At 58.2% G+C, this 22653-nt stretch overlaps 4 protein-coding genes across 6 annotated transcripts in view; 2 read left to right on the forward strand and 2 right to left on the reverse strand.

The window, feature by feature from the left end:
• Window positions 1–829: 829 nt before the first annotated feature.
• VPS37D (VPS37D subunit of ESCRT-I) lies at window positions 830–3227 on the forward strand. Its single transcript, XM_057406480.1, has 4 exons — window positions 830–979; window positions 1720–1891; window positions 2176–2258; window positions 2429–3227. The coding sequence occupies exons 1-4, from the start codon at window positions 845–847 to the stop codon at window positions 2906–2908; spliced, it is 870 nt and encodes a 289-aa protein (XP_057262463.1). The 5' UTR covers window positions 830–844; the 3' UTR covers window positions 2909–3227.
• A 3420-nt stretch (window positions 3228–6647) lies between these two features.
• DNAJC30 (DnaJ heat shock protein family (Hsp40) member C30) lies at window positions 6648–7857 on the reverse strand. Its single transcript, XM_057406487.1, has one exon. The coding sequence runs from the start codon at window positions 7855–7857 to the stop codon at window positions 7222–7224; it is 636 nt and encodes a 211-aa protein (XP_057262470.1). The 3' UTR covers window positions 6648–7221.
• A 90-nt stretch (window positions 7858–7947) lies between these two features.
• On the forward strand, window positions 7948–12730 carry BUD23 (BUD23 rRNA methyltransferase and ribosome maturation factor). Of its 2 annotated transcripts, XM_057406482.1 has the most exons (12): window positions 7948–8012; window positions 8145–8182; window positions 8364–8459; window positions 8659–8741; window positions 8818–8914; window positions 9168–9264; window positions 9600–9650; window positions 10242–10327; window positions 10650–10695; window positions 10994–11055; window positions 12123–12212; window positions 12349–12730. In XM_057406482.1, the coding sequence occupies exons 1-12, from the start codon at window positions 7965–7967 to the stop codon at window positions 12401–12403; spliced, it is 849 nt and encodes a 282-aa protein (XP_057262465.1). In that variant the 5' UTR covers window positions 7948–7964; the 3' UTR covers window positions 12404–12730. The 2 variants fall into 2 exon arrangements, 1 of the variants encoding a protein (XP_057262465.1); XR_008971855.1 differs by lacking the exon at window positions 10650–10695 and having other exon boundaries at window positions 7949–8012.
• A 3236-nt stretch (window positions 12731–15966) lies between these two features.
• Window positions 15967–22653, reverse strand: part of STX1A (syntaxin 1A) — a 55717-nt gene continuing 49030 nt past the window's right edge. Inside the window, exons 7-10 of one of the 2 annotated variants that reach the window (XR_008971854.1) lie at window positions 18863–18936; window positions 18520–18657; window positions 16772–16985; window positions 15967–16178 (exon numbers count right to left, since the gene is read on the reverse strand). Coding sequence is in view for 1 of the 2 variants with exons in the window: in XM_057406481.1 (XP_057262464.1) it covers window positions 16101–16178; window positions 16772–16882; window positions 18520–18657; window positions 18863–18936 (401 nt within the window). In the remaining variant the exon portion in view is untranslated. The remainder of the gene's footprint in view (window positions 16179–16771; window positions 16986–18519; window positions 18658–18862; window positions 18937–22653) is intronic. The other variant, XM_057406481.1, reaches the window with a different exon arrangement.

Here is a 22653-nt window from a genome sequence, read left to right on the forward strand (position 1 = left end):
CACACAGTGTGGTGCAATGCAGGATGCACACAGCAGTGTGCAGGCAAAGGATGCACAGAGCTGGGTGAAATGCAGGATTCTTCCACTCTACTCCGCTCTGGGGAGACTCCCCTTGCACTTCTGCATCCAGCTCTGGAGGCAACAGCACAAGAGGGACGTGGAGCTGCTGGAGCGAGGCCAGAAGAGGCCACGGAGATGCTGTGAGGGCTGGAGCAACTCTGCTCTGGAGCCAGGCTGAGAGAGCTGGGCTGAGTCAGCCTGGACAAGAGAAGGCTCTTCAAGGGGAGACCTTAGAGCAGCTCCAGTGCCTAAAGGGGCTGCAGGAAACCTGGAGAGAGGCTTGGGACAAGGGCCTGTAGGGACAGGCCAAGGGGAATGGCTTTAAACTGAAAGAGGGGAGACTGAGATGAGCTCTTAGGCAGAAGCTCTTCCCTGGGAGGGTGCTGAGGCGCTGGCGCAGGGTGCCCAGAGAAGCTGTGGCTGCCCCATCCCTGGCAGTGTTCAAGGCCAGGTTGGACACAGGGGCTTGGAGCAAGCTGCTCTAGTGGAAGGTGTCCCTGCCCGTGGCAGGGGTTGGAGCTGGAGGAGCTTTAAGGTCCCTTCCAACCCAAACCTGTCTGGGACTGTAAGTTTCTGTGATGACTCTATGACAACTCTACGCACACACGGGGGTGCGGTGCCAGTTTCCTCCCTCCCCAGCCGGGGGCGGCGTGGTGCAGAACCGCAACACCTTGGTCTCAGCTACGGCTCCTTTAAGACCGGCGGCGCGCGGCAGACTCGGGGCGCGCCTGGCTCACGGTGACGGGGGGGTGGTCCGCTGGCGGGGGGGGGGGGTCCCCGGCCCATGTCCCGGCCCATGTCCCGGCCCCCGGTGCCGCCCGGTTCCCCGCGCCGCCTCGGCGCGCTCAGCACCGCGCAGCTCCGCGCCCTGCTGCAGGACGAGCCCCGGCTGCAGCGCGCCGCCCGCCTCAGCAGGAAGGTAACGGGTGGAGGAGGCCGGGGGAGGCACGGCGGGGTGGGAGGGGGGCAGCACACGGCCCCGGCCGGGGGACCCGTGCCCTGCTGCCGCGGGGGCGCTCCCAGTGCGCGGGGGGAGCCGCCCGCAGCCCGGGCACCGGGCGCTGCGGATCCGGGCAGCACCCGCCGCGCCCTGGGGGTCGCTGATCCTGCTTCGATCGCTGGAATCCGCCCGGGGCTCTGGAGCGGAACCCATCGGCTGCCTTGCGGGAAACCTCCGCTTGGGCGTCCCGGGCGGCGGCTGCCTCGGGGGGTGGCGGCGGCTATCGCCGGGCGGGCAGCCTCGGGCCAGCAGAACCGCTGCCCAGCTGCGGCGGAGGCCCTGGCCCCTCGCTGTGCCCTCCCCGCCCGAGTGCTCCTCGGTGCCCGCAGCCCCCCGCGGGAGCAGGGTCAGGGCTGTCGGGATCCTCCTCAGCCCCCTTCCAGCAGCTTTTCCTGGGCAAAAGCAAAGGGAATAAAACAGAAAATCCTGGCAAAGCGCAGCCCAGCTCCGCTCCTGCCCTTGCCCTGGATGAAGGGGTGTGCACAGCCGGGGCGGTGCACAGCCCTCTCCTAACGTCCTCGGTAGCCAGCCATGTGGTTTGCCCCATTCATGGCAAGCTGCCCGGTGCCGTGCATCCCCCCGGACACAGGCTGCGGCTCTCACTGGTCCTGCCCGTTTCTCCCGATGCTGACACACAACCCCTGCTTCCATGCCCACAGTTCCAGAGCCTGCAGTTGGAGCGGGAGATGTGTTTGGCTTCAAACTGCACCCAGGCCAAAGTGAACCTGTCCCTGCGCCCGCAGCTGGAAGACGGGAAGGCTGCCCTGGCCATCAAATACCAGGAGCTGCAGGAGATACGAGAGGCATGTTGGGACAAGCAGCAGCGCCTGGGTGAGTGGAGCGCAGTTGATGGGACGAGGCAGAGCATCCCGCCCGAGTGGGCTCAGCATCCTCAAACCTGCTCCAGGGAAAGAGCTTACTTGGGAGCAGTGGGGGGTGATGCTGCTTGCAATGGGATGGATGCCATGGTGGGATGCAGGTGGCTCCAGGGATGTGTTTGGGGGTATTTCAGTTTGGGGAGGGAGCTGACGCTTGGGGATGGGAAAGACCTCAGCCCCAGAAATAGGGATGTCCTGGTGAAGGTTTGTTGGCAGCCCCATCTCTTCCTGACACAGAGGAATACCTGGAGAACTGGAGCCCGCAGAGTGCCCTGGGCAAGCTCCAAGCCAAGCTCGATGCCTCCGAGGCAGAGTCAGAGGTGAGTCAGGCAAGACCCCTGTGCTGCTGCCTCTTCCTTGTCTGGGCCCTGGTTACTCTTTGTGCCCTCCCAACATGCCAGGCCCTGAAGAAGAGCCCAGAGTCTGGGGGTGCTCAGTCATCTGGGCTCTTTCTGTGGTCCCACAGCTCTCTTGGCTTGGTGTCCCACAGGCACAGGTAGAGCAGTTCCTGGCCCAGGACCTGCCCCTTGATTCTTTCCTGGAGTCCTTCTGCCAGAGTCGCACACGCTCCCATATCTGCCGGACGCAGCTGGAGAAACTGCAGGAGCTGCTGCAGAAGGACTGGGTGGGCAGGGACCCTGCGGGCCCCACGGGGTGCCGAGGGGCCCCACCTAGCCTAGCGCCAGCCCGCCTAGCCCCATTGCAGAATGGAGTAGTCCCCAAAGCCTTCAACCTCTCCTACGGCTTTGTCCCCACTTTTCTCATCCCCTCGGAGGCCGCTGTACCCTTTGCCATGCCAACTGCACCTCCCAGACACCATCTCCCAGCCCTGGGACACCAGCCAGCATCTCCCTGCTCCAAAAGCCCCAGCCTTGGCTCACCCCTGCACCTCATCGGACACATCCCCCTGCTCAGCCCTCAGCCCTCCTGCAGACAGCAAGAGCAGAAGCAGGAGCTTCCGCACCGGTAGTGGGGCAGGGATGGGAGATGTCCCTGTCAGTTCTGAGGGGCTGCGGAGCCTGTTGGGCAGGCACAGGGTGGGTGCTCACAGAAGGATGGAAGTGCTTGGCTGGGGGTGGGATGGGGTGGGTGCTGTGGCTGAGCAGTGGGTTCTGCACTTGGGAAGCTGCCTGGGGGAGGTCTCGACATCCACAAGAGGAGCAGTGACAGGAGGCGGGGGCTGGTGGCTTGTGGGGATGTCAGTGGCTCAGTCAGGTGGGAGGTAGCAGGGAGGAGGACCCAGGAGCACTGGGCACCATGTGCTTTCTAAATAAAGGCTCTTTTCCATGCTCTGTGTTACTCTGGCTCTGGCTATGAACAGAGGGATGGGACAGGCAGGGGGAAGTGGTTCCAGGGGGACACTTGCCAGGCTTGCAGGGGACTGAAAATCTAGCAGGATCCTCCAGCCTGGGGAGTCCCCAGGTGCTGGACCTGCACTTGGCTCAGCCATCAATGCCCTGCAGTGTCCCTTATGCTGTTTCTAGCTTCTGATTTGGTTTTGTGTCCTTCTCATGCTTTCAGCCCATCTGGTTGTAGCATTTTTTTCCTATTTCCCACATGCCTGCCCACCCTGCAGCTTGGCACTGGTATGTAGATTGCTTAGAAAACAGTTTCTCCAACCCTGGTGTTGGTCCTTACCCAGTTTGGAGCATGTACTGCCCCAGAGCAGTGGTCCTGGCAGTGAGTGTAGGTGCAGCATTAGTGCACCCAGTGCCTCTGGGGAACCTGGCAGCATCGGGCATCTGCCTCTTCATCCCTGGAGTGTGCAGTCAGCACCTTACATATGGCAGCAACAGTCCCTTCATCAGGGCCTGGGCTGTGGACAAAGCTCTGCAAGTCACAGACAGAAGCACTGGATAACAGGCAGGAGCTGGCAGCAGCACAGGATGACCCCTGTGCCCCTCCTTGCTTGTACAGTGGCTCTCCCTGCCTGCACCAAGTGCTGCCTGTCCCGCAGGGCCACCTCAAGAGGAGTCAATGTGCCTCCACTCACATTGGGCGAGGAGGAGGAAGTGTTGCCTTCAAGCGTGTACCTGCATTCATTTCTGCACAGCCCCGGCAGCAGCCTGGGGGCAGCTCAGCCCCAATGCACAGCTGAGGCTGGGCAGGGCAAGCAGGGACCTGGCCTCCCCAGCCCCTCGCTGGGCCTGGCAGCAGCCTCCAGCGCAGGAAGAACAGGCCTCCTGGGGGAGAAGGGGTGTCCCAGCACTGCCAGCCTCAGGAGACCCTTTGAGCCACAGCCCCAGGGCTGTAAACCCCCAGGCTGGGCCCCTGCTGTGGCAGCACCCAGAGTTAACAAACTCTATTAACCATTAACTCCATTAACAGAAGTCCCTGCAGGGGATGCTTTGGAAAGGAGGGGGAACTGTCCCCCCAGTGCTGCTCAGGACCCTGCTCACACAGCCTGCAGCTCGCTGTCCACCTGGCACCCACAGAGACCTGCCAGGAGCCCAGCTTAACCCCTTCCTTTCCAAAGAGCAGCCCAGCTTCTCCAGATGGAGGGGAAAGAATCAAGAGAATCTCAGGTTGGAAGGGACCTCAAGGATCATCTGTCCAACCTTTCTAGGCAACGCATGGCCCGGACTAGATGTCCCAGCACCCTGTCCAGCCCAATCTTAAGTAAGCATCCAACTCTCAGGAGTCATCACTTCCGTGGGGAGATTATGCCAACAGCTGGTTGTTTTTATTGTGAAAAATCATCCTCTTGTGTCCAGTCAGAATATTCCCAGGGGTAACCTGTACCCATTACCTCTCATCTTTTCATTTCTCTTGTAAAAAGGGAGGAGTTTCCACCTTCTTTGTAGCTACCCTTTAAATAATGGAAGATGATGACAAGGTCTCCCCGACCTTCCCTCTTCCAAGGCTGAACAAATCCCATTCTCTCAGGCTTTCCTCACACATGCTCAGCCCTTGAATCATTTTTGTGGCCCTTCTCTGGATCCTCTCCAGAGGGTACATCACACGTACACAACAAGTACTGTGTCAGAGGCAGCACAGAACAGGGCTACAGCAGGCAGGATTGAAGTCCACAGTGGCTTAGGGAGGCCATCCTACCCATTCACTGCTGACTGCAGGCAGCATACCCACCCCTCCCAGCATGACCTCAGGGAAACAGGACCCCCTCTCCCCACCCTCTTCCTCTGCCTGCTGCAGACACCATGTGGAACACCAGCTTGAACAATACCCTCCGATTTTCCAGCAAGTACAAGGAATATTTATTACCCAAGCCCACCAAAAGAAAGATACGTCATTTTGTCACCAGTTTATGGCTAGGTATCTTTAATGTTCAAGAGAACTTATGGAGAAATGAAGAACCAGTAATATGAACTTCCCAAAGTCACGTGGATTAGCATGGTGCCTTGGTACTTCACCTCCCAACTTCAGACCCAAGCATCAGACACAATGCAGCTGGCTTACTGGAGCAGCTCTTCTCTGTCTTGGTGTAATGCGGCAGAACAATTCAGGCAGTACATCACCTAACCTGCTCCTCCTGCTCCACGCTGTACCATACCAGAGCCTCTCTCTGCCAGGAAGCTGGTTCAGACTCTGCCTGTAGGAACAGCCCCAGGCTTCAGCACTACACAGATTCAGGAAAGATCAATCCAGCCTGGAAAAGAACGTTTCCTGCCAAACTCAACCAGAGAAGCTGCCTCTGGTCCTTCAAGTGACTTGGTTTATACCATGAAAATGCACCAGCATGTGACACAGAGCCACAACTCCGGAGACCTTCACTCTGTAACCAATGCTCTGACAACCAGAGAGGATCCTGGGAACCACTCTCTCCCTGGGCTGAATTTGCTCCAAACACACAACAGACTCCACAGTCTGCAGCTGGAAGTGGTACAATGCTTTCCAGAGAAGGCAGAAAGCTCTCCTGTACAGCCCATACCCTGTACCATCAGACATTACAGTCCCTGTCATGCTACTGCCGCAGGCTCAGTTCCGCACCACAGAACTCCGCAACTGGAGAACACAGGGCATTTGCTTTTAACATTTTTGTGTTGGGAGAACACATAACCCAGGAGCACTGTGGTGGCAGGCTAGGGCTTGGCTCCTGCAGACTGCTGCTAGCCAGGCCCAGCAAATCCAGTGCAAAGTAATGCAGATGAAGTCTTTGGACACTTGGAGTTCAATACCATGAAGCTTCACTAACTTCATGTAGTACCAGCATAGCACAGGTGAAGCTTTCACCCGAGGAAAGGCAGCAGCTCCGAGAGACAAAACCTTTAGTTCTTACAACACTCCAGTACTTAAACAGGTAAATACTCTTGTGTGCAAATGATGCTTAGATACATGTAAAACACAAGTAGTGCCACTCAGTGCTCAGAAGTGTACCGCTCCCAACCACAAAGGCCCATGTGGGATGGGTTTGTGCAAAGTTCCTGGCAAGCCCTAGACAAGACAGGTTCTTCTGAACACAGGTGTTTTGAGCGGCACCTCCAGGTGATGTCACACACTGACCACGACACAAGCTGCCACGAGCCCAGCTTTCCTTCTTCCAGGCTGCCAATACCAAGACTTCCTTTCAGGGCAAGCCCTGAAGAGGGACAAACAAGGGCAATGATGCAGTGTGGAAACCAACACTCCTAAAATTCTCCAAAGGTATAGGTGTGACAGCACAGAGAGTTAACTCTCGGATTAACAGAACCACAGCAAGCCATAAATCAGCACCAGTGAGAGCACCCCCATAAACACACACCACAAGCAAACACCACTAACAGCCATTTAATCTCTGCTGTGGTTTAGGAAAGGCATGTGGCTCCCAGCAAGGTCAAACAGCAGTGTCAGTGGAGGGGACACATCACAGTCCACAAAGCGGAGTCCATGAACCGCATTCACTTGTCAGGCACTGTGTGTAGGCCATATCAGCAGAGGGGGCACACTGCAGCCTGCTGGTTCCCTACACCCCATCTGCACGATCATGCTACCAGCAGAGGCACATTGCAGCCTGTGGAGCAGAGCCCCCAGATGGTATCCAGTGGTCACATGCCATTGACAGGTCACTCTTGCAGAGGTCACATCGTGCGTGTACTGTGCCTGCCAGTTGCCTGCTGTGTCTGAAGGTCAGGCTGACAGAGGGGTCTGGTCACAGAGCATGGAGCAGGGCCTGCACATGGAGCCTGCTGGTCATGTACTGGGTCTGAAGGTTGCACCAGCAGAGGGGACGTGTCACAGCCTGGGCAGCAGCCCCTGCACACGATGCCTGCCTATTGTGAGAACGCAGGGGATGCCCCAGCTAATCTGTGTCACCTGGCAGCCATCCAGCCGGGCGTGGCGCCGCTGTCACTTGAGGCCGTAGAGGAGAGCAATACCCAGAAGTAAGAAGAGCCCGACTGAGAGGTCAGAGAGGAGCCGAAAGCGTCCTTGGGCAGCGACCTCCTCCCGGCGGAGGCGCAGCTGCTCCCGCCGCGCCCGCAGCACCCGCTCCCGCTCCAGCTGCTCCCCGTAGTGCGCCCGGTAGAAGGCGTCGAAGTCGAAGGACGTCGGGACGGGCCCGCGGCGGGCGGGGGCGCGGGGCGGCGGCGGGGCTGGGGCTGCCGTCGGGCGGCCCGAGGGTTGCGGGGCGCCGCGCAGGTCCTCGGCGCTGAGAAGGCCGCGGTCGTACTTGCGGCGCAGGGTGGCGCTCCCCAGCACCCGGTAGGCCTCGCTGACGGCGGCAAAGCGAGCGGCGGCGGCGGCGCTACCGGCGTTGCGGTCGGGGTGATAGCGGAACGACTGTTCGTAATAGGCCGTCTTGATCTGAGCCGCCGTCGCTGTGGCCGGGACTCCCAGCACCTCGTACAGGTCGTGGCGCGCCCGCGGAGATCCACCGGCACCCGCCTGCGCCCCGCGGGACGGCGCCAGGCCGCGGCCAAGCCGCGGCACTCCCGGGCCGGCGGGCAGCAGCAGCCGCAGGCGCCCGAGCGCTGCTGGCTCCATCCCGCAGAGCGGCCTCAGCCACCGCCCGCCGCCATCCCGGCCCGAACGGCGCCCTCCGCGCCCGGCGCGGGGCAGTGACGTCAAGGGCAGCGGCGTCACGCGGCAGCATGGCGGGCAGCGGGCGCCGGCCCGAGCACCGGGGGCCCCCAGAGCTGGTGAGCGGAGAGGAGACCCGGCTGCGGGGGGGCGGGCCGGGCCGAACCGAACCGGGCCGAACCGAACCGAGCCGAGCCGAGCCGGGCCGAGCCGAGCCTGCTCTCATCGGCTCCGTCTCTTTCTCCCTGCAGTTCTACGATGAGGCGGAGGCGCGGAAGTACACGCAGAAGTACGGCGGCGTGATGGCTGCGGAGCGTGTGGCGGGGAGCGTGGGGCAGTGTCTTGCTTTGGGGCAGTGGGGGGACCCGCCGGGGTGGGGGGGTCCTGCCGTGAGACCCGGCTGGGGAGCGCAGCCCTGCGGGGAGGCGGCGGCTGCCCCCGGCTGCCCGCGCCTCGGCCGTGCCTTACAGCTCCCGGGTGGTGGAGATCCAGTCGCAGATGTCGGAGCGGGCCGTGGAGCTGCTGGGACTGCCGCAGGACCGGCCGTGCCTCCTCCTGGACGTCGGGTGAGCGCGGCGGCACGTGGGGCGGCTGGGACAGCGCTGGGCCTGGACACGGGGTGGGGGCACCCCGGCCCTAGGGCGCCGGCGTCCGTCGGTTGTGGTTGTGGGATGGAGAGAACCGGGCTGCCGCAGCGGTGTGGCTGCCAGCATCGCCCTCAGAGCAGGCCCGTAACCGCCCCGCTGCCCCTCTTCCTCCCTTCAGCTGCGGCTCTGGGCTGAGCGGGGATTACATCTCTGAGGAGGGCCACTACTGGATTGGCATGGACATCAGTCCTGCCATGCTCGGTGAGCCGGTTCTCCTCCCCTGCCACCTTTGCCTTGCCTCACGGTGGTTGCCTGAGCTGTGCTCTGTCCTGTGCAGATGTGGCCGTGGAGAGGGAGGTGGAAGGAGACCTTCTCCTTGCAGACATGGGTGATGGCATTCCCTTCAGGCCTGGCATGTTTGACGGCTGTATCAGGTCAGTTTGTGTACTTGAGTGAATTATTTGAATACCTGGCCTAAAGAGGATGCTTGGCGATTCTTCTGTGCTTGAATAACTACTGCACCTTGCTGGGTTTTGGCATAGTGAGTCTCCAGAGGGATTTGTGTAACTGCAAAACAGAAGGCAAAGCTACATGGAGAGAATTAGTGCTGGAAGTACTAAGGGAGGTGACAGGCTCTGCAAAAGAATCAGTGGCTGAGTGTCCCAGGAGTCTTGTTTTCTTTCCCAGTATTTCTGCAGTGCAGTGGCTTTGTAATGCTGATAAGAAATCACACAGCCCTCCAAAACGCCTTTATAGATTCTTCTCAACTCTTTATACTGCCTTGGTAAGTGTGCTGCTTTCACAGTCAGGCCTCTGCCTACTTTTACACCCTCACTGGTGCATTTTAGCAAGATATTTAAGTAAATGCTGCTCTGGAGGACTGGCAGGAGTGCCCATTTCCTATCTGCTTGCCTGCCTGTATGGTCTCTCATGCTTCTCTGATCCCTGCTGTTAAGCCTGTGCCTTGTTGTGCTGTGGAGGAGCAGGCTCTGCAGTCTGAACAGCTCTCCTGGGAGACTTCTCCAGGAGGCTTTGGGGAGGAGAGTGCTAATGTCTAGGCTGGGAATTGAGTGACCAGAGGGGTTGCCTGCACTGACTCACTGACACTATTTCCTGTAGGCGCGAGGATCCCGAGCTGTCCTGCAGTTGTACCCTGAGAACTCAGAACAGGTACAGGACATCACTCAGTGGGAAGGAGGCACAAGCAGAGCAAGGCAATGAAGCTGTGTGCTCTTTGGGGCTCTGAATTTCTCCACATGAGATCTGTTTCTCTGTCCTTCCCACCCTCTGTAAAGCTCTTCAAGAGCCCTAAAAAGAAACCTGTATGGAGAATGCCATTTCTGTGGCTTCACGCTTCACAGGTTGTTTTGAGGTGAGCCTTAAAATTAAAGAAATTGGTAGGACAGAATCTGAATCTGCTGTCCTGGATTTTCTGCTCTGTGACTGGAATGGAAGTCTGGCCTGCAGTCATCAGCACTGTCCTATAACTCCCTAGAGCTGGGAAATCCAGCCCAGTATCCCTCTCCTAGTAAGTGTGCTGTGCCAATTAACTCAGGTTAGACTGAGCAGCAGGGAGAACCAAACGAAGGCAGTGGAACTGGTGTCCTGATGGTACTGCAGAGCTGGGAGTGTGGTGCAGAGTTGAACAGGAGCAGGAGCAACCCATCTTCGGCACACACAGCTGTGGCCGAGCCAAGAGGTCTCTTGGGCATTGCTGGTGGATGACTACTAAATAACTCTTGCATGTGCTTCTTTTTCCAGCTGGAGCTCATTACTGCCCAGGCCATGAGAGCTGGCTTTACTGGGGGAATGGTGGTAGATTACCCAAACAGCACCAAAGCTAAGAAGTGAGTCTTATGCATCTGTGTATGTGGGTGTTTGGGGGTGAGGCCTGGGTTTAGCAGTGATTTTCTTTTCCCCAAGCTATTCATAGAATCATAGAACAGTTGGAGTTAGAAGACACCTTAAAGCTCATCCAGTTCCAAGCCTCTGCCACAGCAGGGTTGCTCAAAGTCGTGTCCAGCCTGGCCTTAAACACTTCCAGTCATAGTCCTGGACAGAGGTTACAGATTAGAGCTGACTCTGTTACAAACAAAAATCTGTCTTGCTTGGGGACTGGGAATTGCATGCTGAATCCCAGCTTCATGCTCCTTATTCTTGTTCTTTTAGGTTCTTCCTTTGTCTCTTTGTTGGGGTGTCTGGCACGTTACCAAAGGTGAGCAGCTCCACAGCACAGCAGAGTTGCCTTCCTGGGTGCTGGGTAATGTGGGCAAGAATGGGAGCGAGGCAGCTCTGCACATGCAGTGTGATTTCATTTATACATTTGCTGTCAGTATCACCAACCCCTGCTCTCCCTGAAATACGGTTTCTTTGCCACAGTTTCTGGAAGACCAGTTTGTTGCTCCTCTGGTCCTTTCTCTTAGAGAGCCCTGGGTTCCCCTGAGTTTAGGTGACACGACTGTTAGCTCTGTTTGTTCCGGAGGAGAGCAGAACTTCCCAAATTTGCTTTTCAGGGCCTTGGTACTGAGTGTGCTGATGGAGAAGAGATGCACCAGGCAAAGTTCACCAATGAGAGGTATCGTGTAGGAGGTGAAGTTCTCCCCAAGTAGGGGGGGGGGCTTATAAGGGCTGAGTTTTCTAAGAAGAGGTGGGGTGGCTTATAAGGACTGGGGTTTGCTGACTGAGGGCCACAGTGCTGCCGTGTGAGAAGTGACTGAAGAGAGGAAACTGGGAAGACCCTTGGCAACCCACGTGGGCACTACTTTATCTTTTTGAAGGGGCCCAGACACAAAGAACAGAACAGGTTAGTTTGGAGGGCTTTGCTGTTGTTGATGCTTTCTGTCCAGCTCTTGGCTCTCCAGCTCAGTGCTGTAGTGTAGGCCAGTGGTGATGTGAGGGGGGCTATTTACAGTGCTGCTGATAGCAAGCATAGAGGTTTCTGTTGGGGAGGCAGCCTGCTGTGCCTAAAGCCTGGTGTTGCCTTTCTTTTGATGTCAAATTGTTTGCTTAACTCTGCTTAGCTGTGGCCTGGTGGGTTTCTCCTGCTGTGCAGGTCTCCTCCCATGGTAGTGGTGCAGGGAGAAGCTCCTCCTGCAGCCAGTGGGAGAGACAGAACAGAAAACAGAGGAAAGTCGTCATGGCTGCCAGGAGCTTGTGGCTGGCTTGTTTTCCTGCCTCTTACACTGCACTTCTATGCTCGCTTAGTCCACAGGGTACCTCGTGGTGGAAGGTAATAGCAGAACTGGCAGTTTGCTGGGAAGCCAGAGCTTTGTCTGCTTTCTTTGGAGTAGAGCAGACAAGGGGAAGGTGCTTGTGCTTAAGTCTGTATTCCCTCAAGGTCCCACTGCCCAGCGTATTGCTGATGTGTGAGAAATGGCACAGGGGAGTGCTGGCCTGCTGCAGCCCATGGAGGGTGGGTATCCCTCAGTTCAGAGCCAGGGCTGGAAGCAGCCTCTTCCTCAGTGTGTCTGGAGCTGGACTGTTTGATCACCTACCCCTCTTCACCCCAAGGGTCATAGGAGAGGTACTTGCTGGTTTTATGAAGCAGAGGGCATGCCCAGTTCTGGGTGGCAATCTCCCAGAGCAGAAGACTGTGCCCCTGCACATCAGTTCCTCTCCAGCTGCTGTGTGCCCTCTCTGCAGGACACGGTTCAGAAATGCCAGGGGCAAGTCTGTGAAAAAAAGCCGGGACTGGATCCTTGAGAAGAAGGAACGTAGACGACGACAGGGCAAGTAAGTTCAGCTGCTTCAGCTGAGGCTGACTGTGCTGGTCTGGCCTGCTGTCACCTGGTCAAACTCCTGCCATAAACCTGCTTTCCTTCCCCTCCCAGAACGATTGTGCTCAGCTGCTCTCTGATTTTCTCCCCAGGGAAGTGCGAGCAGACACAAAATACACGGGTCGAAAGCGCCGCCCTCGCTTCTGAATTCCTTTGGACGCTGATGACGTGGATTATAGTGTGTTGATGTCTCCAGCAAGCCTCTCATGGATGGCACAGGCAGACACTTCAGGCCTGGGACTTGCTGGGACAGATCTTTGTGACTCTTGGAAGGTATAAACTGGCTCCAGTGCTGTCCAACAGCCAACTGTGAAACTTCCAGCCCTGTTTTCCTGGTGAAGGCAGGCAGTGCTCAGGCCCCTTGGTGTCTGCAATATCATTGTTTATGTTCTTGAGAGTGCACTGAACCATCTGCAGCTCCAGGTGAGGCAGAACATTATGCTCACCCCCCACTAAACAGTCAATGAGGCAGAACTATCGCTGGTCTCCTGTATCTTGTGCTCATTGCAGGGGAGTCCTGGGGTACGAACATAGCACATAGTTCCTTGCCAGCTTCCCAGGCACCATAAAGGTGTGTCCTACGAGGAGGGCAAGTCTGCCTCCTGGCAGAAGTTTTATTCCTGTGGCAATAAGTCCTGTGAGCACATTGCATCAGGCCCAGCTTGTATGCTTTAGTTCTCCCAGGGCTGTCTGCACTCCAGCCCTTGTTCCCCATCATCTGCTCCCTTCCCCTGAAACAGAGGTGCCAGCCACAGCTTTACAGTTACAAATGTTTATTCTACATAAAAATTCCACAAAATGGGAAGCTGGTTTGCACCCAAAGCTTTGGGAGAAGGGGAGGCTAGCAGGAAGGGAAAGGGTGAAGGAGAAAAGAGGCAACATACAGTGTCATCCAGCCCAGTGAGACAGAGCAAGCCAGGGTCAAGATCCACATAGAAAACAAGGACACTTAGCTCACAGTACAGCAACAGTACAACTCCACGGGGAGAGGGGACTTGGAAAGCTTTCAAGTACATATAATTACTAAAAAAACCCCAATATAATCCCCAGTTCGAGTGCAAGCTGTGCGTGCCCCACACTGTTCGTGGAATACTGCATCGACACGCTCCCGGTGCTGGGAGGGCAGGTGGCACTTGGAACAGAGGTGGGGTAACCCAAAGGACAAGCAGTCTGAGGTCAGGGGCTGGAAAGAAAAAGTGAAATGTCTCCTCAAAGCACAACCACACTGTTGGTGATTTGGTCTGTACATGCAACAACAGGTAGGTAAAAAGGAACTGAGTGGGGCTTCCCATAGTGCAGGGGTAATTATTGCACCAAAACACCCTCCCCTCACAGCGAGGACAGTGTGAACCTGCCTGTGGGGCAGCAGTGGCAGCCTGCTCCTCGGCCTCCCATGTTCTGGAGCTTGGCACCACCACTGCCTGCAGGATCCCAGCAAAGTGCCAGTGGCGGAGCTGCCGACTGTGGCCCCATCCAGCTCCTGCTGCTGGCGGGCTGCTGGTGGTGGTGGTACCAACAAGGAAGGAGCAAGTGCCAGAGCCCCCTCGTGCTGTTCTTAGCCTTGTGCCTTGACGGGGGTGGGCCACAGCCCTGATGTCATGTGAGCTTGTGCCACAAAAGCCGCTGCTTGGAAGATAAAAAGATCACCTTGTGCTAGCAGTGGGCATCGCTGCAGGGCGAGAGCCTGAGAGGAGCTTTTCTGCCTGCCCACCCAGGAGCAGCCCTGCCAGCAGTGTTATTGCTTCCCAGAGGAGGGGGCCCAGCATTCTTGTGGCTCAACTCAGCAGAGTATGGTGACAGGGAACTGTACTGGGACAGGAGCAGCAGGTACTCGTACATGACTTCCAGCTCCCTTCCCTTAGATCAAGCACCCTGACCATGCCTGCCTCCTGCCCTGGAGGGGCTCCAGAGCTGGCCTGCTCCCTCTTGTGGGGCTCCCCGTGCCCCAAGCCCTTTTGTGCACACAGGCTGCAGTGCTGTAGCTCACATCCGTTGTTGTGGGAATGTGAAAGAAGGGGACTCCAGAGTTGGCTGCTCCCATGGTTGCACCCCTGTGCTCGGCAGAGGACTGGGCTGGACACGCTTCCCAAGGGCAGCTGAATGCAACCAGGGGTTGTACAGTGGGACCTCGGGTAACAGTGGCAGGGAAAGAGACACGTCTGGGTTGCTGCTGGGCAGGGCTGTGTCTGAGGAAGGTAGCGTTGTGTCTTGGCTACAGCCCACTTCATTGCCCCCACAGCCATGGGCACCACACAGAGGGCCAGCTCCTGTGCTACAGCACCCAGCCAGGGTGGAGGAGCACAGGGACCCTGGTTGGAGCAGAGAGGTGAAATGCAGCTGCAGCTGGAGTACTCATTGACATCAGCTGCCCTTTTTCTGCTACCAGCATCTGGGCTTACATCCAGACCCTGTCCCAGTGTGTGGCTCCAAGTGCCTGCCCTGCTCTGGATTCCTCAGTGGTGCTTTGGCATGTGCATGGGCCAGCTGCAGCCCTGGAATCTACAGAGGAATGTAAGGGCAGAGCCCTGCTCCCAGCCTGAGGAAAACAGACAGTGGCATCACAGGGTTCTTCGGAGCTGCCGGTAGGCTCAGGCCACCACAGTGGCTGTGTCCACACAGTGGGTGCAGCAGAGGGTACCCAGGTGCCTCCACAGCATCCTTCCATGTGTGGGTCCTCTCTGATGGCCCAGGGGATGAACAGGCACAAGGGCTTTGTGCCAAGACTGGAAGGAGCAGGCGGGTGCCAAGAGTTGGCAGAGATGGAAGGGGGAGTCAGGCACTGCCCTGCTCAGGAACTGGTAGGACCAAGGAGGAGGAAGGCTGCTCCTTAGCTAGCAGGGGTGTGGATGCAACAAGGGGTGCTCCAGGGACCACAACAGGAGAAAGCTTGGCTGCCTCCAGCCCCAGCTATAGGTGCCTATGTGGAGAAGTGAGGCTGGATGCAGCCCTGATCCCAGGCAAGTGCTGCCAGGGACTGTGAGCATCAGAGCCAGCCCCAGAGCCCAGCCCTCGGGCAGAAGGAGCTAGGGCCACTGTGTGCCACGGCTGACAGAGAATAATGAAGCTTTGGTGCAGGCAGAGCAACCAGCAAAATGTGCTGGCCTTCAAGTACCTACCAGGCCAGCACCAGCATGCAGCATGTCCCCATGTGGCCCCAAAGCAGCAGCCGCTTATCCTACACTGCTCCATCAGGCACCCACTGTCAGCAGCGGAACATCCAGCCCCTGGCACCCACACTGGGGTGAGGGCTTGCCTTGGAGGGGCAGGAGCGATAGAGCCCAGCAGCCAGGCACGGCCACAGGACAGGCAGGGACAGGAACAGGCAGGGCCTGTCTGAGCACACCCCTGGGGAAGGGTCCCGTGAGAGAAGCAGCCCAAGGAAAGGTGTTTGTAAGCACAGACACAGCTGACATGAGAGCTCTGGCTGGAGGTAATGGGGAAGCTGGGAGAGGCTGACTGGGCACTGTGCTCCTGAGGAGCCCTGACACCCTGCATCCTTGGTTGTCACTACTGCAGACTGCCCAGCACAGGAGGAGCAGCAGTGCCCAAGGGCACCCCTGTCCCCAGCCAGCCATGCAGGCTGGAGCAGTGATGAGAACTCGGGTTCCCTCCCAGGGTCCCCCTCCTGCCCATCACCATCCCCTGCACCCTGCCTACGCCCCGGGGCTGGCGCTCCCTCCATACAGACGCACCGCACCGCACACACAGCGTCACAAACAACCATGCATTAGAAACTGAAATGCTGCTGGGAGGCTCCGGGGCTGCGTGGTTTGCTCCGGTGCGGCTGCGGCCCCGCGGCACAGCAGCTCCGTCCATCACACACAAACAGTCCCGCGGGGTGAGTCTAGCCGAAAATGCCACCGAAGGTGGAGGCGATGACGATGCCCAGGATCACGCAGCAGATAATGATCATGATCTTCTTCTGCTCAGGTGTCCCGGCACCGGCAGGGAGAGAGGGAGAGTGGACTGTGAGTTTGGGGGTCTGCAAACTGAGAGCTCAGGGCTGCGCTCTGCCCCATTCCTGTTTCCTTGTGGCAGGCTATGAGCAGCACCCTGGAGCCAGAGGGGCAGGGATGGGCACCCCAGCTCTCCCTTCAGCCCTGAGGTGGCAGAGTTGAGCTGCTGGCTCCTAGGCCCCTGAGCTGATACAGGCCCAGGCAGCTGCCTCTGCACTCAGGGTCAGAGCTGGACCATGCCTGTTCACTCTATTTTTTGTCAAGGGATGTGGCTCTCACAGCAGGCCTGGCCCACAGGATCCATCCACCCTGTCCCCCTTCCTCCCCCTCCAAGACAGCACCTCTGCCCATGGCTCATTGGCATTGATCACACAGCTTGTGCCAGGGAGCTCTGCCTCAGTTGGTGACACCCGTGGGACCTGTGCTGCACCCAGTGGTGTTGGGTAAAGCAGAGTCCAGGCACCTGTGCAGCCATACCATGCTGCCCAATCCTCAGGGCAGGCAGTGGGGCAGGCAGGGGCCTGTCCTGGGGCAGGAGCCAGCCAGTGCCGTGACTCACCCGTCTGGCTTTGCTCTGGTACTTCACTGCTTTTTTGGTGTCAGACACAGCTCGCTCCACGTAGTCCACTGAGTGCTCCACGTTGTACTCGATGCGGTCAATCATCTCGCCCTGCAGAACGGGGACAGAGCCCACGTGCCCACACGCACGCAGATGTGAGCTCCTTCCTGCTCTGCTCCCCAGCACCGTGTGCACGTTGCCCTGCCCAGCAGCCCTGTGAGCGAGAGAGGGACCCTCAGTTGAAGCAGGTAGTGGGTGCCCCACGGTGCCCTGGACTGTGGGCTCTGTCCCAGAAGGGCTGGGACCTCTGTGCACATCCTAGCAGGGAGGCAAGAAAGGGTGAGGGTCAAGGGTCTCCAGCCAGGTCTTGGCCTGGTAGCTGCCCTATCCGGTATCTCAGGTGACATCAAAGCCACAACAGGATCTACACTGACACCACACTGCTGAAACCAGAGGCACGGCAGGGGAGCAGGGACCGCATCAGCAGTGCCATGTGGGATGCTCACAAAACCATGCACATGCAGGGACAACCAACTGCTCTCACCTGCACCAGCACCCTGCTGAGAGTGCAGGGCCCCGCAGTGAGGCTGGCAAGGATTGCAGGGCCCTGCCAGAGCTCCTGCCCTGCTCTGCCCCACCGGCTGCAGGGCTGGGCAGGGAATGCGGACTGCTGTGGACATGGGGACACAGGCTGGTGTGAGCTCCCCATCCTGAATACACAGGGAAGCAGCCAGGTCCTGTGGCAGCTGGAGACAGAGCCTGACAGTTCATGTCACTGACAGGGTTGACAGGGGGTGTGTGGCTTGAAGCCCAGTGCCCTCCTGCATGGCACAAAGGGGCTGCAGAGCCGGCAGGTCCTGGCCAGCAGCTCTGCAATGCTCGTTCCTTGGCCTAATGCAGGAGAGCATTGGGTGTTACCCCCAAGGCACTGACCCCCACCAGGCTTCTGCTCCTCCCTGCCTTGCCTAAAGCTGCTCCTTCTCCTTCCCACCTGTGCCATGCCTGAGCAGAGCAGGGAGCTGCCAGCCCCGCTGCCAGCCCAGCACCCTTCTGCTCCTGGTGCCAGCCTCCCTCCCCACAGGGCAGTGCAGGGTGCTGGCACAGTGTAGCCCTTCAAACGGGTCAGGGAACTGCAAACCCCCCATCTGTCCCCCAGGGCAGACAGAACAGGCACCAACGTCGCCTCACCACAACCACCCCTGCCTGCCCACCACAGGCAGTCCCTAGCAAAACACGAGAGCCGCAGGCATGCAGGGCATGGCCATGCACAGCAGAGCATGCAGCACCGGCAGGGGCTCAGCGGGGCTTTACCTGCCACTGATGTCTCCTCAGGCCATGGCAGCGTGGCAGGCAAGAAGTGGGGTGAGCAGAGACACCGAACACGTGCCCAGCTCAGGGGCTGAGCACTGCAGGCCGGCGCCAGGGCAGGGGCAGCCTGGCAGGACCACCACATCTGGCGGCACCCCAAGCTCACCCAGCAGGGCCCAGGGCTCCAGAGGAGATGGAGACTCTCCATCTGCATGGCAGTCACCCGCTACCCTCCTCCTGAGCCCACCACCGAACCTCTCGCCCTGGGCATGCCACAGCCCCCAACTCTGGGTGGCTCAGCCCTGAGGAGCCCAGCTCAGCCCCAGTGGTACCCACACCAGTCCCAGATGCAGTTTTTCCTCTCAGCACCCACCCAGGCAGCCCCATCATCCTTCAACCTCTCCAGGCGAGCCAGCCACAGGGCCGCAGTGTCTCCCTACCTGGCTCTCCACCAGCATGGCCATGTCCATGAACATGTCGTGCAGCTCTCGGATGCTGTTCTCCAGTTTGATGATTTCACTGTGCCGTGTCTCAATCTCATTCAGTGCCTGCTTGGTGATGTTTGAATCCATGATGATCTGCAAGAAGACAGGGCCACTGAGCAGTGTGCTTAGCCCCTCAGATGCTGGGCATCAAGAGAGGGGCACCCCACTCCACCCTCTGGCCCCTCCTCAGACAGCATCCTCAGGCAAGACCCAAGAACCCTGCTGCACAGGGTGTGCTCAACTCTCCACTGTGGCAGCACATCCACCCAGCCCCTCCCCAGGACGAGCCAGTGCTTACCCCAGAGGAGAAGATGGCTGGGTTGCCGCTCTCCAGCATGTCCTCCAGCTCCTCGCTGGTGGTGGTCCTCCCAGCTGCAAGTGACACAACACAGGTCAGCCATGAGCCCTTGATACAGCCACAAGTCCTGCAGCCTTCCTGCAGGGTGCTCCTGTCTCCATGGCATCTCCCATGGCATGGGAGCAGCAAAGCTTCCAGCCTGGAGAGTGCACCAGGTGGTTCAGGGAGCTGCCATCCCACAGCCTGGCTCTGTACCAGCCCTGAGACCCTCTTTTTAGGGGGGCCAAGCAGTCAGCTTGGCCCAGCTCACCCAGAAAGCCCGTCTGCCACTACCTGTTCCTGCAGGGCAGGGAGTGGTGCCAATGGATCAGTAGCCACCAGGACCCAGTTGGGGGGCTGGGAAGAAGGAGGGAGTGAGAGCAGCAAGCCAAGAGCAGGGAAGTTGCAGATCCTGGGCTAGCTGAAGATGAGGAGGACACCGGGCTCAGCAGGGCTTGCTGGGTGGGCGGGTACTGCTGCAATTGCTGGGCTGCCTGAGTTTTAGTGCTGCAGCTGCAGAAACCAGGCTCTGTCCTTCCCCCTGCAACACAGCCCTCCTCCTTTGGGAGCAATTCATCCATTGTGCATTGTTGCCTTCCCTTCCTCATGGACACACTCCACACTCCTACAGGGCACAGGGAGATTACTCGCTCTGTGGGTTACACTGATCCTCCAGCATGAATTTCAACACGTTCTTCAGGCTAACAGCCAGGTAGGACCTGTGAAATCACAGTGCTCTGCAGAGATGCCAGCGCTGGGCAGGCTTCTGCTGGGGCTGCCCAGTGGGGTGGGAAGGGTGAGCAGAGAGGGCAGGAGACATCCCACTGGTGTGAGGAGGAGCAGATGGGGGAAGACAGGCAGGAGCAGGTCCCCTGAAACACACTGCCTGCAGGCTCTGTCAGCGGTGTCATCCTCCAGGATGAGTTCAGGGCACCTCTGAAAGGGAGATGGAGGAGATGTGGCAGAGTGCAGGGACAGCCCACAGGACAGTGCTCCTGCTTCCAGTGCTGCTGCACCAGGGACTCGGGGAGACACCAGAAACCTTGACCCTGGTCCGAACCTTCACCACAAATGTGTCAGTGCCCAGGGAGCACGGTGGAGGGACCTGCCTGCCCTGCTGTGCCTGGCCGCCACCCCACAGGCATGGCACACGCTGCCCCCTTGCATGGGGAGTTCCTTAAACAAGGACACCTTCACACTTCACTACATGTCTCTTTCTATGCAAGGTCCCGCACCTGAGGCAGAGCAATCTCCAGTACCAGCACAGACTGGGGGAGAGAAAGAGGAAGGGAGGGAGGGAGGGAGGGAGGGAGGAAGAGAGAAAGGGATAGATGGATGGATGGATGGATGGATGGATGGATGGATGGATGGATGGATGGATGGATGGATGGATGGATGGAGAGCAGCCCTGTGAAGGATTCAGGGATACTGCTGGGTGACAACCAGGACATGGCCCAGCAGTGTGCGCTTGCAGCCCAGAAAGCCAAGTGTCTCCTGGGCTCATCACCACCAGCGTGACCAGCAGGTCGAGGCAGGGGATGCTCCTCCTCTGCTCTGCTCTCCTGAGACCCCCTGGAGCTCTGCATCCAGCTCAGGGGTCCCTGGCACAAGACAATGGTTTTAAACTGATTAAGGGTAGGGTGAGGTTGGACATAGGGAAGAAATGTGGTACCATGAGGGTGCTGAGGCGCTGGCACAGGGTGCCCAGAGAAGCTGTGGCTGCCCCATCCCTGGCAGTGCTCAAGGCCAGGTTGGACACAGGGGCTTGGAGCAAGCTGCTCTGGTGGAAGGGGTCCCTGCCTGTGGCAGGGGTTGGAGCTGGATGAGTTTTAAGGTCCTTTTCAACCCAAACCACTCTGTGAATCCATGATCCTATGACATGAATACAACAAAGATCCAAAGTCTCAGTAGAAAGGGCTGGAAACAAGTTATCTTGAACGCAGACCTGAGTCTACCTCAGGAACAAGGCAAGAGTCAGGGCTGAAGACATACCTCTGCGGCATGGCTCAGATATGGGATGGGTGGCCCAAGCCTAATCTTATACAGCTCTTGGACCCATGGACAGAGGTGAATGTCCTGTGTGATGCTGGTCTAAACAGTGAAGACCTGCTGTAAGAAGATGCAGCTCTACACGCATGGGTGGCCGGGGCAGTGTTATCCAGTGCAGCTTGGACAGGTTGACACTGCCTGCAGGGGGGTTGGGATGAGCTGACTTCATCTGTACCAGCCCAGCCTGTCACAGACTGCCACTAGCCTCCCTGCCTCTTCGGACCCACCTGCTCAGTTGGCTGCACGGGCCAACTCCAGCGCTGTGCTGGCATTTCCATCCAGTGAGACACTTCCAGCCCAGACAAACACTGGTCATTCCTGAAGGAAAGTGTCACAGGAATCCTAAATCGCCCATCTCGGCACCACGTGAGCTGCCCTGCTGAGCTGCCAGGGCCAGAGCAGCCCCCAGACCATCCTGGCTGAAGGGCAGCCGGGGATACATGCACAGCTTGCCTCTCTGCACATCAGTTAACCTGGTCTTGCAGAGTGAGGCAGAGGCTCATTAATTCTCACAGGGCCTTTGGCGACAGCAGATGCCTTATTTTTGGCTCCTTGGTCTCGCATTTAAGAAAACTGTTCATAAAAACAAGTAGTGTCTGCGCAGCACCTCCATGCCCACCAGAGAAAGCTCCTCTAAGCTTCAAATCCAGTTTCCCCAGAGCAACACCTCATCAGATTTGTCATAATGGACAAAACAGTGAGGGAAAAAGCAAAGCAGCAACACTTCCCACCACAGGCAGCCCAGAGGCTTGTGCTGGCAGAGCACGGCTCCCAGCAGCAGACACCGCAGTGGGGACACCACTGAGAGAGGCAGGGTCCAGGCAAAGGACAGCCAGAGAGCTGTTGTGCTGCCATCACCAACCTGCGACACAGCACAGCCTGGGATCCCCCCATGGCATCTTCAGGGCAGAGCCTGGGAGGGCTGTGGGGTGCCCCAGGGGGTGGCTATGGCGTGGGGCAGTGACTCTGCACCACCCCTTCTTGTGTGACTGTCCTAATTCCAAGCAAGAAGCAGATCCCGGCAGGCTGGAGAAGCTCACCAGGTGTGGGGAAGCCTCCCCTGGGCAGCTGAGAAGTCCCTGCTCTCACACTTTCAAAGCCTGAGTGATTTGCTGGCTTCAATGTCAGAACTCCTGGCTCCTATCTTTGGATTCATCAGCTGAAAAGAGAGCTGAGGATTTCATAGAGCTTCCTGCAGTCATCACTTTCCAGCTGAGCTCCATTCCAAATAACATGTTCAAGAGCCCCCAGAGCAGCAGGGACTGAAGGTCCCCACTGGGACACACCAGGACAAACAGAGCCCTCTGCCCAGGAAGCACTCCTGATAAAACCTCAATAATCTTTGGCTTTTGAGGAGCCTTTTTGTCAGAAGGGATTTCCCAGTGTCCCGACAGAGGAATCCAGCTCTTGCAAAGGACTGTGCACAGGACTGTGTACCTTCACAACATCATCCTGCCTCTGCATCTGCTCCACACCTCCCCGCAAAGGGGAAGCTGGTACCTCATCATCACTAACTAGGACACCTCCTCTGCACCCAGTCACTACACCATAGTGTGTCCTGAACAGCCTTTTCCTTGCACCTCCTCAGACTCTGCCAGGCACTGACAGCCCCACAGGATAAACAGAGCAAAGAAAGGGATCATTTAATATAGCTCCATTATTTAAGCAAAGCATCAGAGTCCTTCCAAAATCCAGAAAAACAA

The sequence above is a fragment of the Pezoporus wallicus genome, unplaced genomic scaffold (genome assembly GCF_028554395.1).
Source record: "Pezoporus wallicus isolate ANWC-B61680 ecotype Strahan unplaced genomic scaffold, APGP_CSIRO_Pwel_v1 contig_7963, whole genome shotgun sequence".
NCBI classification, from domain to species: Eukaryota; Metazoa; Chordata; class Aves; order Psittaciformes; family Psittacidae; genus Pezoporus; species Pezoporus wallicus.